General features: G+C 36.1%; 1 protein-coding gene across 3 annotated transcripts in view; it reads right to left on the reverse strand.

The window, feature by feature from the left end:
* BAZ1A (bromodomain adjacent to zinc finger domain 1A) overlaps nt 1–18,053 on the reverse strand; it is a 95,354-nt gene that overhangs the window by 29,612 nt on the left and 47,689 nt on the right. For 2 of the 3 annotated variants that reach the window (XM_040476917.1, XM_040476918.1), the window contains 8 exons: nt 14,042–14,176; nt 12,935–13,031; nt 12,089–12,255; nt 8,686–8,781; nt 7,700–7,838; nt 6,239–6,385; nt 1,000–1,095; nt 650–874 (listed from right to left, as the gene is read on the reverse strand). In XM_040476917.1, coding sequence (XP_040332851.1) covers nt 650–874; nt 1,000–1,095; nt 6,239–6,385; nt 7,700–7,838; nt 8,686–8,781; nt 12,089–12,255; nt 12,935–13,031; nt 14,042–14,176 — 1,102 coding nt within the window. The remainder of the gene's footprint in view (nt 1–649; nt 875–999; nt 1,096–6,238; nt 6,386–7,699; nt 7,839–8,685; nt 8,782–12,088; nt 12,256–12,934; nt 13,032–14,041; nt 14,177–18,053) is intronic. The other variant, XM_040476916.1, reaches the window with a different exon arrangement.

The following is an 18,053-nucleotide window of genomic DNA, read 5'->3' on the forward strand; positions in this document are numbered from 1 at the left end:
AATAAGCATATTATTATTTTTGTGTGTGTGAAATTTATTGTCAAATTGGTTTCCATACAACACCCAGTGCTCATCCCAAAAGATGCCCTCTTCAATGCCCATCACCTACCCTCCCCCTCCCTTCCCTCCCACCCCCCACCAACCCTCAGTTTGTTCTCAGTTTTTAAGAGTCTCTTATGATAAATAATCATATTAAAGTTGGTATGTTTGTACACTGTAATTTTTTATTTAAAAAAGGAAGTGAAAAGAAACTTCACCTTCATACACCATTTCTCATACCTCAAACACTATTCAAGCAAATGTTAGAATTTAGCTGCTCTGGCTTAAATTTCTGATATACTGATAAATAAAAGTGAAAGCCAGCTAATTGTCACTTATCCTTCTAAATTTAGTAGATGTAGTAGATTAGCCACCAGGAAAATCCAAATAAAAAAGAAAAGAAAATCAGAAACAGTTAAAGCCAATAGGAAAACAACAGTAGTTTCCATCTGGGTCACTATTTGTAGTCCAACAATTTTTTTAAGACTGCTCTTTCTTTTAAAACTGGTATCATCTAAAATTTCTCATCAGCACCTAGTTTTCTGGCCTAAAGAGATAAAAGAGGGTAGGAAGGGGGCAGGTTATACAAATTCCAACTTGCAAAGTTTACCTGGTGTCAAATCATATACTGAAGTGCTTGACAGTTTCTTCACTAGACTGGGATTGCTCAAACGAAGCTCCATACAGGCATCATCTGTAGCATCAAATCCTCCTCGTTTCTGGTATCTGTACTTTGCATTTGCTGACGTTACATCAGCACCTGAAGCTAAGATGTGGAGTCTGAGGATTTCAGAAAGAGTGCAGCTATCAAGATCCAAGCTTTTCAAACTGCAGCCTATAGTTGTTAAAAAATGAAACAGTCATTTAGAATATAAGCAAGGAATCCTTAGCAATGTAAAATGCGCCTTAATAAAATTATCAATAAAAATCCAATTAAAAATAAGTAAAACCCACACATACCCTGGTGCAACTGCGGCCATGCAGCTGCCAAAGATGCAACTGCAGACAGTGCAGATTTTGTGGGGTCTGCATCTTCATCCAAAGCCTCTGTTAAATCTTTAAGGAAATAAATACTTTATTCTAGTGCAGATCAAAGCTGGAATATTTGGGAATAATGCCCTTTTAAAATGATGAAAGAAACAGCAAACAGCTTAACATTCGGGAACCTCAAAAGAGCCAACACTAGGTAAAACAAGCATCATTCACATCCCGCCTCGTGTCCACCTCAGACTATAAATCCTAAGACATGTACTGCACACTAATATCTTCCTTAGTTAACACAGAGAAGACAATTTCCAAGTTACCAACAAGGTGCACATACACATTCCAAAAAACATGGTAAAATGCATAGAATTAAAAACAAATCTCCTCACTCAATACAACTTTAGAAAAGTCTACTTTGAAAATCAGAATCTACTTGAAGATCCCCCAATCTTAATAAATATTTTAGGATTGAATCATAACAAAGTATGGTTTGTGATCATCAAAAACCAGCACAGAAAAAGAACGAAAACAAGTTAAAGATAGCACTACTGTCACTTAACCATTGATTTATCCTCTTCATTAAATTTCCTATATTTTGAAAACTCTGCAATCTAAGAAACCACAGGGAGATTTCCCTGTATTTTCTAAGTAAATTGCTTTAACTTTGAAAACCATCCCTAGCTTACAAACAAGACTAGAGTAAATCTACTAGCACAAATGTATTTAAAGTATTAGCATATGCAATTATTCCTAATTATAATACATTGTTGATAAAAAAATTTAAAGTGTCAACTATGAAAAAACTCTAAGCTTACAAAAACCTCTTGTTATATCATAGTACAGTGGGCATAGCTTCAGACTGAGTCAGATCATATATATTCTAGTCTTGGCTCTGCCAGTCCCCTAGTTCCTAGTTACAGAACCTTTACACAAGTCACTTAATTGCCTTCATTTTTCCTAAAGGAGTGAATCTAGATCAATGGTTTTTTTTTTTAATTCTTCAAATATTTCTTGGGGAATCCAATAGAAAAGAGATAAAAGTTCCTTTGTTAAGTGGGTATGGAGATGATAATCTTGCCCATTCATCTTTTCCAACTCTCCTGCAGTGGCACCAAGGAATCCCTGTACAACTCAGTATTCCATGGGTTAGAGTTAAAAATCACTGGGCTAAACTGTCTGTGGTTCCTTATCTTTCTACTATGTTTTCCTTCCAAAATTCACAAGCTAACAAAATGAACCTCAGAGAACAGAATTGCTGTCCTTTACTAAAAGGAAAAAGGCAACTCTGGGATCATGTTTGATTACAATCATTGACAATTTCATGGCATTAAAGCATAGACAATGCCACACAGGAGAAGTTATTTGACTAAACATTGCAAATATGCAGGAGTTATTCCTACCAGGCCAAGAATCCAGTCCAAATGAGACATTATAATCTTCCTTACCAGAGAAATACGAGAGCTAAAACTTCCTCAATTTTCATTTTACATGTAAAGTCAAACAAAATTAATAGGCACTCTAATATTAATAACAGTCCCAGTAAAAGTGAACTGATCCTCTTCCTTCGCAGCAATTACCATGTTCAACCTATTTTATCTGTAGTCAGTTTTAATATCCTAGGACAAAGTTACAAAGGCCTTAGGAAATGAACCGAAAACATGACAGATTACCTTTTTTTGATTAAAAAATTATTTTTATTATTTTTATTTTATTATTTTTAGTGTTTATTTTTTTATTTTTGAGAGAGAGAGAAGGGGGGAGACACACACACACACACACACACACACACACACACACACACACACAGCGCGAGCAGGGGAAGGGCAGAGAGAGGGGGAGACACAGAACCTGCAGGCTCCAGGTTCTGAGCTGTCAGCACAGAGCCTGAAGCAGGGCTGGAACTCATCATGAACTGTGAGACCATCAGACCTGGGAGATCATGACCTGAGCTGAAGTCAGACGCTTAACGGACTGAGCCACCCAGGCGCCCCAACAGTTTACTTTTAATTGTGTTCACGTAGCATGTTAAAATATGTAGGGGTGCCTGGCTGGCTCAGTCCGTAAAGCACGTGACTCTTAATCTCAGGGTTGTGAGTTCAAGCCCCATGTTGGGCATGGAGCCTACTTAAAAAAAAGTAAAATGTATTCTTTAACTCAATTATTTGCCAAATGACACTCTCAAGAAACTGTATTATTACTCTAGAATTCACTTAGAGACAGTCAGTTGGGTATATCATACCAAGAGAATACAGTTGACCTTTGAACAACATGTGTTTCAATTCTGTGGGGCCACTTATAAGTGGATTTTTTATAGAACAGTACTATAAATGTATTTTCTCTATAACATTTTCTTTTTTCCACCTTACTTTATTATAAGAACACAGCATTTAATACATATAATATACAAAACATGTATTGATGAACTGTTTCTATTATCAGTAAGGCTGCCAGTCAACAGTAGGCTATTAGTAGTTAAGTTTGGGGGGCAGCCAAAAGTTATATGTGCATTTTTCAGCTAGGGGTGAGGAGAGCTGTCATTCCTAACCCCTGTGTTCTTCAAGGCTCCACTGTACAGCTGAACTGTGTCTGTTATGATTATCTTAAAGTTACATTTATCATCAGAGTAATCTAGAATCTACAATTCCAACACTAAACAATGATATCTTAGCAAATACACAAAACTATGCTATGTAAGGAGGATGCTCTTGTTCCCATACTTTGAAGGGCTTCCAAGTTCATGATGTAAGACTAAAGAGAGGAATTGAAAATTTTAATGTAAGATTTTAAAAACTGCCCAAATTTCCAAGATTTGACATAAAAAAAGGGAGCCTAAAGGCCAAAGGATTTAAATCTTTTTGAAGACAGATAATTTTATAGGCAATGCTAGGGAAACAAATATTCAAATTTTCAACATCTCTGCCATATCATGAAGCAATATAGTATAGGCATTATGAGGCTTCAGAGCAGACTTCCTGAATCTCTATCCCATCACTTTCTTATGAGCCATGTGTCTTTGGGCAAGTTAATTAAACTCCTTAAGACTAAATTTCTTTATAAGTAAAGGCAGAAAATAATTAATAATGATCTGCCTATTATACCTACCTATCTATACCACAAGGGGGTATGAGAATTAAATGAAATAATGCATATACAGTATCTTATGTCACTTGTTTTCAGGAGAACTGTGGAAAAGCTTTTCTGTTACAGAGATAGGAGGAACATGTGGAAAATACCTAGGAGAACAGCCTAGGGTACTTACTGAAACTGTAATAATTATATAAAATGTAGCCAATACAACAGGAAGTAGACAAGGGTGTTAAAATTCCAAAGCATGTTTTTTCCGCTCCCTAACATTTAAATAAATATCTTCAAAAGGTGCATTAAAACCTTTATTTAATGGCCAATACTTATTCTGGGGTATAATAAGTATTATTTTAATACTTATTCTTGTATTATTTAATACAAATTATTAATTTGTATTAGTATTTATCTGCAATCCTGTACAGGACTAGAGTTATAAAAATTACAGATCAAACAAATCATGGAAAGAAAATACAATGGCAATACAAACACCAATATCTATATACATTTTTTTTCTTTACACTAGCTGATTTTCCAACATAATTTCCTTGTCACCCCACTTTTTCCCATCAGTACAAAACTACAAAATTCACCTGCTTCAAATCCTGAGTTAAATACAGACTTATACCTTGTATTAAGGTCAGAACTTGGTCCACAGCCCTGTGATATTATTGGTCCTTAAGACAATCTAGTGGCTAAAAGAATGAGTATTTGCCACATTTTCTGTCTTAGATAATCCATCTTTAGTGCTGGTACTGGTTATGTTAGAAAAATCTTTAGATTTTTATGAATTGTTTGCCCTTCTATCTTCCCCTTAGTAGAGTCTCATTTTATGGACTAAGTCATCTGAGATGATAAAGGGGACAGCATTGTTAAAATGACCTTCATAAGGGGCATATGGTGATTAGCACTCAAGTTAGAGAAAATATTTTGCTTGAACTTAGGCTGTAAAAGAAAAACAAAACAACACTGGATGCATATTGATGATCCTGTTGCTTCATGAATCAGGCATTAAAAAATGAGCTCAAATTATCTAAGGTCAACAATACTATCTGAATGGAAGAATGTCCCATCTTTTTGTATCAAGACTGCTATCAAAATGTCTCCCCAAAATTATCTTATTGTGAATTTTTATGCAATACACTAAAATAGTTTATAGATATTTTAAACAATGTCTAATGTGATATGGCAAAGTTCATGAAGAGTGTAATTCAGGAAGCCAAATCATACAAATGTTTAACAATTCCTCTGATGAAGTCCTAAACAAAATAGTGAACATACTCCATTTTAAAAATAAAAAAGGGTTTCTCTAAGAATTATTCCTACGTTAATATGTACCACATGCTGACCCTAGATATTTAAGTGCATAGCATTTTTTTTTTTCAACGTTTATTTATTTTTGGGACAGAGAGAGACAGAGCATGAACGGGGGAGGGGCAGAGAGAGAGGGAGACACAGACTTGGAAACAGGCTCCAGGCGCCGAGCCATCAGCCCAGAGCCTGACGCGGGGCTCGAACTCACGGACCGCGAGATCGTGACCTGGCTGAAGTCGGACGCTTAACCGACTGCGCCACCCAGGCGCCCCTAAGTGCATAGCATTTAAACAGCAAAATTTCTAGTTCAAACTGTTGGTGAAATAAAAACTAAATTTTACTTAACTCTCATCTAAAAACTTTCACGTCTCAAATGAAATCAGCAACAGTATTTTCAACTTAAAGTACTGATAACAATAATTAAAGTATTTCCTTAGGTGGAGGCAAAGAAATCAGTGCCATTTAGCACAATCTCTTGCAATTACAGATACTGGTCAATGAAATCCGTAATGTTACTAAATCATAGGAGAAATCTAAAAGAATAAAAAGCAAGACCGATTGGGGGCAGAGGTAGATATTTTAAGGTCATCAGAAACAGGATACATTAGCTGACCCCAGGCGCCCCAGAAACAGGATACATTAAAACAAAGTTTTTATAAAACAACTGATAATGTATTGTTAGTATATGACTCAGGAATTGGGTAACTTGGACAGCTATATTTTAGAACTGTAAAAGCGAGGTTAATCTTAAAATAACCTTTAAAAATCAGTTTCAAAGCTACAGAGCTACTATCAATCAACAAGAATACTGAATTCTGACCTTTGGTGTCTGCATCTGTTATTTGCTCTTTGGCTACTTCCTCTTCTTCTTCAGCTATCGCCTGGAAGATGGCAGTCAGGAAGAAAAAAAGCAATTCACATAGTGGGCCTTCACTGTCATTTCCTACAAGAGCTTCCTCTAATACTTCTGTGAATAAAATGTTTAAAATGAATTTAAAGTTCTGTTCATGCACTGAAAAAACAACTCCATTGGAATAAACATTTTAATCGACAACAGCCTGTGCAATTATTTTTTTAAGTGTCCATTTATCGAAGTAGAGTATTATCCAAGGCAAAGTCTAAAAACAATTTATAATGATTACAATAAAATAAAACCATTAAGCCAAAAATCACTATATTCAAGAAAGTCAAGTCAGCCTCAGCAAATCAATACAATATTTCACCTTAAGTTTAAACTTCAGGTGCAAATTAAGGCACAAATTAAAAATTATAATTTTATTCTAATTTGAATAACAACGCAAAGATTTATTACTGTTGCCCCGCTGCTCTCAGGAGCTATGTGGGACATTACCGTTTACCAAACAGTGCATAAGAGAGGTAATCATTAGTATTAGATGTAATCCTTTATTTAAAATTTTAAAATCTAAATTTTTTTATGATCCTAATGTTGTATCCAAGTCACAATTGTTTATCTAATTTATCTTACCTAAACCAGTATTGTTTAGACCTTGATCTCTGAGGCACATGATGCATGCCTCACCCAGCTCATAAAGAGAAATTGAGGGAATGTGAAAGCCCTCCTGAAGAATATACTCTTCTTAAAATAAGAGTGGCATTATAATTCTGTCTTTGAGGGTCTCTATTTTAAGAAAACTATTTTGGTATTTGACAATTCAAAAGCCAAAATGGGATCCAAAGCCCTCCTCAATCAATGTAGTTATTATAATGTTTACACAAAGTAAAAGTACAGAGTCAATACAGAATCACAAATCAAAGGCAGGCATAACTTATCTCAAAATATGGCTGATGTCAATTCCTTCCTTCCCTACACTTAACATCCTTCCCTACACTTAACATAAACCATGATACCCTCAAGGAGTCTATTCCTCCACTCCCTTGAATCCCAGCAGGCCTGACCAATGGACTATGACAGAAGCAAGGCTTGCCAGTTCCAGGCCTAGCCTTTAAGAAGGCTGGCAGTTTCTGTTCTCTTCTTCTTGGAGTCCTTAGCTGCCACATAACAAGTGTAGGCTACTCTGACGGAGTGGGATGCCACGTGGAGCACTGAGTACCAGGCATGTGTGTGAGGAAGCTATCTTGACCATCCAGCCAGGTAAGCCTTCAGAGGACTCCAGTCCCAGTCACTCTCTGTAACCACAAGAGAGACTCCAAGAAAGGGTTGGACAGCTAAGTCCACTGACCACAGAATTTTGAGAGATAATAATTTATTACTTTAAGCCACTAATTTTAGGGTGAACTGTAACACAGCAATTGCACTTGCCTAGGGTAACTCCCTCAGGAAACTCATCTTGAAGATCAAAAAGTTCCCCAAAAGCATTAAGAAACTCTAGAACCATCAGAGCATCACCAAAGATTTCAGGAGGTAGTCTAGTCTTCACTGGAGTTGGTTCTGGAAGTTCCTGAAAGATCAAATAATTTATATAACTATTTGAGCCAATTACAGAAAATTATAATAGATACATACTCTTTACCTAGTAAGATTTATTTCATGTAGACTAGTGGTTCTCAACCCTAGATGTTTATCACAATCACCTTTGGAACTTCTTAAAAATTGTTTTACAAGTTTATTTTTGAGAGAGACACAGACAGTGTCAGTGGGGAAGGGGCAGAGAGAGAGAATCCCAAGTAGGCTTCACATTGTCAGCACAGAGCCTGATGTGGGGCTCAAACCCATGAAACTGCGAGATCATGATCGAGACACCCAGGCGCCCTGGAACTTTTAAAATGATGTGTGTCTTGGCCTTATTCCAGCTTTATTAAATCACAGTCACTAGGGATTTTTTCTTTATTGAACTAAGAACAACTTTGGGCTAAAGTATATTTCTCACTGCATTTTCTAGTTAAGAGGGACTTTTAACCTAAGATTCTCAGATCAGGCATTAGCTGTGCCAATATTATCTTCAATGCAGGATTTCCTTAGGATATAGAATAGAATTAATCCACTGTCTACTGAACTTAGAAATGGTTCTTTATAAACTGAGATGAATACTGGATTACCAACGATCTGGATAATACTGGATTACCAACGATCACACAAATGACCCATTAAGTCTGCGGAATAAGAAGCATTATCAAAGTTTGTTACAAAATACTAATAATGCTGTTTTGGAACTCTAAATATAGCATTTGGTTAATTGGCTATTCCTCTTAAATATGAAGAAGCCACTATGAAAGAAAAATTTCATCAGCAAAGCCACATAGGGCACACAGAGCATGGGCGTGAAACATCACATAACATACTTATACCTTAAGATCGTCACATTCCATATCTTCTCTAGGTTTACTCCACTGTTTTAAGTATTCCATATATTTTCGTTTTTCTTCACGTAATTTTTCTCTTTCCTAAAACAAAAGGTTCATAAAGTTTCTTATAAGAACTTTGGCTTTTTAAAAAACTTTTTTTAATGTTTATTTATTTTTGAGAGAGAGAGAGAGACTGCAAGCAGGTGAGGGGCAGAGAGAGAGGAAGACACAGAATCCAAAGCAGCTCCAGGCTCCAAGCTGTTAGCACACAGCCTGATGCGGGGCTCGAGCTCACAAACCCCGAGATCATGATCTGAGCCGAAGTCGGACATTCAACCAACTGAGCCACCCAGGCACCCCACTTCTAAGAACCTTGTAAAGCAGCATCATTATCACCTGAGAACTTGTAAGAATTACAAATAGCTGGGCCCCATCCCATACCTACTGAACAAGGAATTCTGGGGTTGGGACCAAGAGTTGATTTTGCTTGTTTGTGTGTTTTTCACTTTTTAAATGTTTATTCATTTTTGAGAGAGAGAGAGAGAGAGAGCACGCATGCACGCGTGTGGGGGAGGGGCAGAGATAGAGGCAGACACAGAATCCAAAGCAGGCTCCAGGCTCCAAGCCATCAACACAGAGCCCGACATGGGGCCTGAACCCATGAACAGTGGGATCATGACCTGAGCCAAAGTCAGACACTCAACAGACTGAGCCACTCAGGTGCCCCAACAGTTGATGTTTTCATTAAATCTTTCTGGTGATTCTGATGCATGCTAAAGTGTTAGAACCACAGATCAAAACAACACCTGCCAATACAACTGCTATAAATATGGAAAATGTCTCACACATAGTAGCTCCTGGATAAATATTAATTCAATCTGACTCTGCCTACAGCAGCTCTATTTCAAATCAATTAAATCCTGACAAAGTAAAGTAACAATTATTAGAGTACCTAAAATAAAACCTCCTCCTATATTTGAAATGTAGTTGTTATTTTCAAGATTCATTTAACCCTAACAGCTTAGGGATACACAGAGGGACCAGTAAGTAAAAGCAATTATCAGAACACAGTTGGTGGACTTCTTTTTCTTTTATTCCCGACCATTTCTCTTGCTCACTTGGTCTTTTGATACTTCTTGGTTCTGGTATTTGAAACTGCAAGGTAAATAATGACCCTAAAAAGTCTCCAGTGAAGCAGAGTATAAATAATTTTTATTTATTACATTATATACTTATTTTCCAATAAATGTTTAACGTATGTTAATATTATTCTCTTCCTTTGAAATTTAGGACCACTGAAGGTAATAGATGTGCACTTACCAAATTTTTAACATAAAGTGACTAGAGACAGTTACAGAACTTATTCATTGTGCTTTAAATAGTCTGCTGTACTAAGTCTTCCACTCCCCACCCCAGATAATTCTTGTAGGATGTAATAAGATGGGTGTTCTCAATCATTGTTGCTAAGAATGTAAATAAGCACATGTTTAGCAAACAAATATCCACATATGTTTGTATAGAAAGTTTTTAAAATGTTCCTACCCTTTGACATAAGATTCTACTTCTACAAATTTATCCAGGGACATAATCCAAAAATAGGAAAGACTCTTATTCATAAATTTGAACGGGTATCATCATTTATGAGCAAAAATTATAAAGCACTTACCTGTATCTATTTGATTAACTGTTACACAGTCACTAAAAATTCCACCTTAGTTTATTTATTTAAGCATGAAAGTATGCTTACAACATTTTTAAAAACGTGTTTTTAAAATTTTTATTTATTTTAAGGGGGAGAGAGAGCATATGCATGTGTACACATGCAAGCAGGAAAGGGGTAGATGGGGAGAAAGAAAGAACCCCAAGTAGGCTCCAGACTCTCAGCGCAGAGCCCAATGTAGGATTTGATCTCATGAAACGAGAGATAGTGACCGGAGCCAAAATCAAGAGTTGGACACTTAAGACTGAGCTACCCAGCAGCCCTACAATAATGTTAAATAAACAAAAATACAAAATTATAAATGCTGTATCTCTCTTTTTTAGGGCCCAGAATAAAGATTAGAAATAAATTAATCAAAGTGTTAGGAGAAAATGCGATCTCAGGGCACCTGGGTGGCTCAGTCAGGTGTCCGACTTTGGCTTAGTTCATAATCTTGCAACTCATGGGTTCCAGCTATGCACTGGGCTCTGGACAGAAAGCTCAGAGCCTGGAGTCTGTTTCGGATGATGCCTCCCTCTTTGTTTCTGCCCCTCCCCTACTTGTGTTCTCTCTCTTTCCAAAAAAAAAAAAAAAAAAATGCTACCTCTAAACATTACCATTTAGATTACAAGTGGTTTTCTTCTAATATTTTTTTTAAGTGCACTTGCTTTTCTTTCCTTTTTAAATTGTTTTTAATGTCTATTTATTTTTGAGATAGAACACAAGCAGGGGAGGGACAGAGAGAGGGAGACACAGAATCTGAAGCAGACTCCAGGTTCCAAGCTGTCATCACAGAGCCTGATGGCCCAACATGGGGCTTTAAACCCAAGAACCTCATGACCTGAGCTGAAGTGTGATGCTTAACCAACTGAGCCACCCTGGTGCCCCCTTCTAAATTTTCTGGAGTGTACATGTATTAGATACTTCCATCCCCATCCTAACCAATGGCCTATTTGAAACAGTTCAAGAAACTACAGGCAATTTAAATGAGCACAGTGTGTAACAGGATCATCTAGGGCCACTTGTAAATATCCCAGAAAACCAAGGACACTGACTGACTCTGGAAGAAAACAGCTACAGAATTCTCTAGGGAATATCCACTACTAAAGATTATAAGAGATTTGCTGAGCAATCTATTTTTACAGATACTTTATTCTTCAAGGAGAGTAAGAACACTCTTTCTTGTTATTTGCAGATTTTGTTTTTTTGTTTGGAAAGAGCAAGAGCGGGGGAGAGAGAATGAGAATCTTAAGTAGGCTCCAGGCTCAGTATGGAGCCTGACACGGGACTTGATCCCACAACCCTGGGATCATGACCTGAGCTGAAATCAAGAGTTGGACACTTAACTGACTGAGCCAACCAGGGGTCTTGATCTTATTGTATTTTTTCTAATCACATATTTTACTTTTGCAAGTTTTATGCATATCATTTTCCCTAAATTAAAAACTCTAAATAATGAAGAAAATCAACTTTAAAATTGTACTTAAGGGGCTTTAGGGTGTAAAGGCCATGTATTTACATGTTGAACCTTAAATTACTAAATTTTCCAAAGCAAAAGAGAGATAAATCAACAAGTGTTTATCCAGCACTCTATGAACAACTAGAAATGTGAATCAAAGTGGTAAAAGCATTTAAAAATTAACTATGAATTTAAATATGTAAAATACTATTATATAGACAGCATAGCTAAAATACTTGAATGAATACCTTTTCTCTTTCAATTTTAAGTCTCTCTTTTTCTTCTTTCTTCTTCAGTCTCTCTTCTTCAACAATTTTCTTCAATTCTTCCTTCTTTTTCTCTTTATCTTCCTTTTCTTTTTTCTTTGCTTCTAGGGCATCTGCTTTTTCTCTTTTTAATTTAGCCTTTTCAAAAGCTGTAGAGAAGGTCAAACTTAGAACTGTTCACAGACAGAAAACAACACATTTTTTAATGTAACAAAAGAATTCCTGAAATAATTTATGTTTAAATGGGATCAGTAGACTCAGGTGTTGTAAACTGCTGGAGGAAGCCAGCAGGTGATTCAAATGGGAAAGCAAGTTGGCTGCATTTAAGACAAACTACTGACCAGGGACAAACATACGTGCTATTTCAAAGCCCTGCTTTGAAGCCCTGGTCCTAAGACCAGGAGCAAAGTATCACCTTTTTAGAAAAGCAGAATCTCTTCTCCCACCCAGACCTACTAATTCAGAATCTTCATTTTAATAAGATTCCCAAGTGATTCATATGTACAGTCACGTCTGGAAAGCACTGTTTTATAAAGCAAAAAAATGGCCCCAAACAGTCTGTAAGCCATGGAAACTCCAATTTGTGCTTAATCTAAGCATTAGCTTGGTTTAACAGGGGATATGCTCTCCCTTGAAATATTGTTTTAAGAGATGAACACAGGATTTTATTCAGCATAAAAATTTATAGATACCTAAGGGGCAAGAAATATTTATGCTTACAAGGAAAAAAAGAAAAAACCCAAATAACAGAAATATGCCATTTCAGAAAGCAAGAGAAATATTCTTTCCTGTACCTAAACAGTTTTTGAAGAGAATCTTAAAACTCACCCAGTGACTTCATTTCTTCTTGCTTCAAAAGTTTGTCTCTTTCTTTAGTAGCTTTGTTCTTATAACCTGCAATTGTTTGTTTATTAACACTGTCTTCCTAAAAAAACAAACAGAGAAACTAGTTATAGAACACCACAACTTTTCAGACAGATGGTCTGCCTTGTTCTTACAATAATAATAAAGTTTTAAACACTCTCATCAATTATACTTTCCTTATACTACAATGAGGTTTTATTCTAAGCCTAACAAAACTTTAGTAACTTTAATCATAGTAACATACAGAATATGAGGTTAGTTCTATAGTTCTACAAATTAGTACAAAAACCTCCCAGGAAAAACAACTGGTAATCTACAAGGTCAGCCTTAAATATGTGCATTAGAAAAAACAAAAAATTTTTCTAAGGTACCTTATAAACTAAATGGCGTAGACATCAAATATGAAAGAAGTGCATGTCAAAAATATTCTTGTGGTAAATGTTAATAATGTCAAAAGGTTTTATTTTATTTTTATTAAAAACATTTTTTTTAACATTTATTTACTATTGAGAGACAGACACAGAGCGTGAGCAGGGGAAGGGTAGAGAGAGGGGGAGACACAGAATCTGAAGTAGGCTTCAGGCTCTGAGCTGTCAGCACAGAGCCAACGCGGAGCTTGAACTCAAAAACTGCGAGATCATGACCTGAGCCAAAGTCGGTCACGCAACCAACTAAGCTACCCAGGCGCCCCAAAAGGATTTATTTTTATGGTACTTCTTGTGAGCATAATGGTGTGTAACCTGTTTAGTGTGATATTTTTATTATTTCATATCTTTTAAACGTTCTTCATGTTTTGATTCCATGATTTATTCCCTGTATTTCAGTAACTGCTTATATGCTTGCTTCCACTTTGGTATAAAATCCCTGTGGCATTAAAGCTATGTCTAATTCACACTTGAGACTTCTACAGGCCTCACTGCTAAGTAGTTTTCAATGCACAATACATACACTGTATATGAAGGAATGTGTTCCTTCCTAAAGCTATGTGGGTGAGGGGAGCCAAACACTGCTCTTGATTATGAATAGTTTTATTAAGAGCTACAATGTAGTTTTTATCCATTCTCTACTTACCTGGCTAATAGATACTCGTTTGGGAGGTCTCCCTCTTCTTCTGTTAGCAGGACTGAAGATAAATGTGGGTGGATCATCAGGAAAGAAATAAGAAAAATCTTGTTCTGCTATTTTATATGTTGAAAGAGATGACGCCTTCATAAAAAAAATATAGGGTACAATAATAACACAATTAGGAAACCATTTATAGATGTACTCTAAAATGTCATGTATGACTGCTGTTAAAGACCAGGTTGAAAAGATTTCAACATAGAATTTCATGTGTTAATATACAGTATCACACATTTTAGCTGATTTACTTGATCTATTATTAATTAGCTTTACCAGAAGGAAAACCACAATGCAAAGAATTTTTTCACATAAAATACACAAGAATGTTTCAACAGTTTCTTAAATTCTAAAACCATTATAAAATTACATTTATATAATAATCTTTTGCAGTTTGCTTTGTTTTGACTAATTTTGTATGGAATTTTCTATGTAAATAAATAACCCAATGACTTAACATTTAAAGTCCACTGTGCTTGGGCTGGCTCAGTCAGTGAAGGAGGTGACTCTTGATCTCAGAGTTGTTAAGTTTGAGCCCCACTTTGGATGTTAGAGATTACGTAAAAATAAAATCTTTAAAAAAACCCACTGTATCAACCCAATACACTTTTTCTCAACCATTTCTTAACTGCTGTACATTTTAGATTCCCCCCCCCCCCCATTCAGGGTGATAACTTAAAGACTTTTTTTTTTAATTTAAAGACTTTTATCAAATTTTATTTATTTTTTTAAAAAAATTTTTTTAACGTTTATTTATTTTTGATACAGAGAGAGACAGAGCATGAATGGGGGAGGGTCAGAGAGAGAGAGGGAGACACAGAATCTGAAACAGGCTCCAGGCTCTGAGCTGTCAGCACGGAGCCCGACGTGGGGCTCGAACTCACGGACCGCGAGATCGTGACCTGAGCCGAAGTCAGACGCTCAACCGACTGAGCCACCCAGGCACCCCAAGACTTATATCAAATTTTAAAGTTGATGTGGCAGACAGCAGAAATGCTGAAAAATTATCAACTTTCAATAGAGTTTAAGTTCAGATAAGTCAAACACATTAAAAAAAAATTTTTTTTAATGTTTATTCATTTTTGAGATAAAGCATGACTGGGGGAGGAGCAGCGAGGGAGACACTGAATCCGAAGCAGGCTCCAGGCTCTGAGCCGTCAGCACAGGGCGGGATGTGGGGCTTGAACCCACACGAACCGTGAGATCATGACCTGAGCCGAAGTCGAATGCTTAACCAACTGAGCCCCCCAGGCATCCCGAAGTCAAACTCATTCCTACCAGAAGTGGTGTGGTTCTAGGATAACCACTAAATCCAAAAAAGTTTCAGAACATGTTCACCTTTCATTCATGTCCAACTTTAACCTTTTTATTTTTGATTAGTAATTCTGAAGATTACTTTTGTCCTAACAGCCAAGATCATTATTCTTTCTTTCTCTAGAAGAAAACATGCTACTTATAGAAATATCTTTCAGAAAATGTATAAGAAAATGATACAAAAATTTAAATTTTTAACAAAACTGAAACACTTCAACTGGGGATTAAATTTTCTATGTAGTAATTGTAATCTTAGTGGATAGAACATAGCTTTTAACATTTAAAATTCAATGAGTTCTGGCCATCATAATAAATCAAGACTCTATTTAAAGATTCTACATTAAAGTCTATTAAGATGGTTGTTGACTATCCCATATATATAACGCCTGAATATACAAATGCCCATACGTATAAAGATATGAGTGGTTTCTTTTCAAATATATATGCTCAAAAAAGGTCAAAATAGGCTTTAATACATTAATTGCCAATGTTCCTTATTTATACATACATAATACACAATAAACTAATATATCTTTGTGTCCTTTTAGCACTCCTAACAGCAGACAACACTTACCACATCAGGATCAAACTTTATTGTCTTTGGGTGTGTGTGTGTGTGTGTGTGTATGCATATGTGCTTGCAACATGTATGCAAGTACACTAGAAAACCCACTAATAATCTTTTGTTACTCAAAGAGAAAATTGTTTACTGTCACTTTAACTTTCATTTACTTATTAAAAAAAATTTTTTTATGTTTATTTATTTTGAGAGAGAGAGAAAGCACAAACGGGGGAGCGGCAGAGACAGAATCCCAAACAGGCTCTCCACCATCAGCATAGAGCCCGATGTGGGGCTCGAACTCATTAACTGCCAGATCATGACCTGAACTGACATCAACAGTTGGACGCTTAACCAGTTGAGCCGCCCAGGCACCCCTAATTTTCATGTATTTATTACGCTGAACTTCTGTTCATGTTTATTGACTACTTTCCTTGGTAAAAAACCGCTGATGCTCTTTATCATTTTCTCCCAATTGGGTTGTTTTTGTTAACTGATATTAAGAGATTTTTGTAAATTAGGGAAATTGGTCAACTTGCTATTTATGATACACATACCACAACTAACTATTCACATATTGGCTGACTGCCTCCCTGTGCTAGGTACTGTTCTAGCCACTTCTCACAAGTATTTGATTCATTAGCTTTTTGGAAGCTTCTTTTTAACATGGCTACCTGTGGTTTTAAATGATGCATAGATTGAGCACAATTTAAGCATTTTCTTATTATCAAGACAAATACATAAATATGCTCACATTAAAAAAATTATTTTTCAGATGATTCTATCTTATGTTTTTAAGTTTTTATATTTCATCCATCGTGAAGTTTGATCATGCCTATTTGTCTATTTTTCTACTGGGGTACTTACGTTTTTCTAATTGATTTGAGTTCCTCACTGTATTAACTGAAAGTAGTTTTCTTCTAGCACTTTGCCCTTGAAATGCATTCATTACATTTTTATTTATTTACTTATTTTTTTGTTTATTTATTTATTCTGAGAGAGAGACAGCATGTGCACAAGTGAGGGAGAGGTAGAGAGAGGGAGAGAGAGCATCCCAAGCAGGCTCCACACCATTCACACAGAGCCTGAAGCTGGCCTCGAACTTATGAACGGTGAGATCATGACCTGAGCCAAAGTCAAGAGTCGGATGCTTAACTGACTAAACCACCCAGGTGCCCCTCATGATGTTTTTATTTTTTTTTTTAAAATTTTTTTTTCAACGTTTATTTATTTTTTTGGGGACAGAGAGAGACAGAGCATGAACGGGGGAGGGGCACAGAGAGAGGGAGACACAGAATCGGAAACAGGCTCCAGGCTCCAGGCTCCGAGCCATCAGCCCAGAGCCCGATGCGGGGCTCGAACTCATGGACCGTGAGATCGTGACCTGGCTGAAGTCGGACGCTTAACCGACTGCGCCACCCAGGCGCCCCCCTCATGATGTTTTTAAACCTAAATAAGTTTATATTTCAAATCAGTCTTATCCTTGGTATTTCTTTCCTCTTGTTCTTTAGTATGCATAACATTAAGAATTGTTTCATTTCCTTTTTTCCCTCCTTTGTGTTAGATCTAACTTTGTTTTTCCAAAGTTAACCAAGTGTCCCAGTTTTATTTGTTAAATAATCTGTCTTGGTCTCTAGAGATCTTAAATGCTATTTTTCACAGAGTAAATTCATATATTCTTTTTTAAACATTTATTTCCTTTTCATATAACACATATTATGAGTTACACAAATCTTAATCATACGGTAGCTGATTTTGACACATGCATACATCCCTCTGCCCATTCCACTGCTTTTTTACGTATTTCTCCCAATATGAGTAAAGTATTTCTCAATTAAAAAAATTAGTTTTTGTTTTACCATTTAACTTTCGTTACACATGTGAGATTTCTAAACTTGATTTTTCCCTTTGAATGTTTCTGAATAAAATATAACCCATCTGCTTAGTATTGGTCTCTGATGTTCTTTTTATTATATATATTGTTTTCTTATCCAGTAGGATCTGTTCTTTGAACTTATTTTTGTTTTTTTTTTAAATATATGATATTTACTGTCAAATTAGTTTCCATACAACATCCAGTGCTCATCCCAA

The sequence above is a fragment of the Herpailurus yagouaroundi genome, unplaced genomic scaffold (assembly GCF_014898765.1).
Source record: "Herpailurus yagouaroundi ecotype Mexico unplaced genomic scaffold, PumYag 141, whole genome shotgun sequence".
NCBI lineage: Eukaryota > Metazoa > Chordata > Mammalia > Carnivora > Felidae > Herpailurus > Herpailurus yagouaroundi.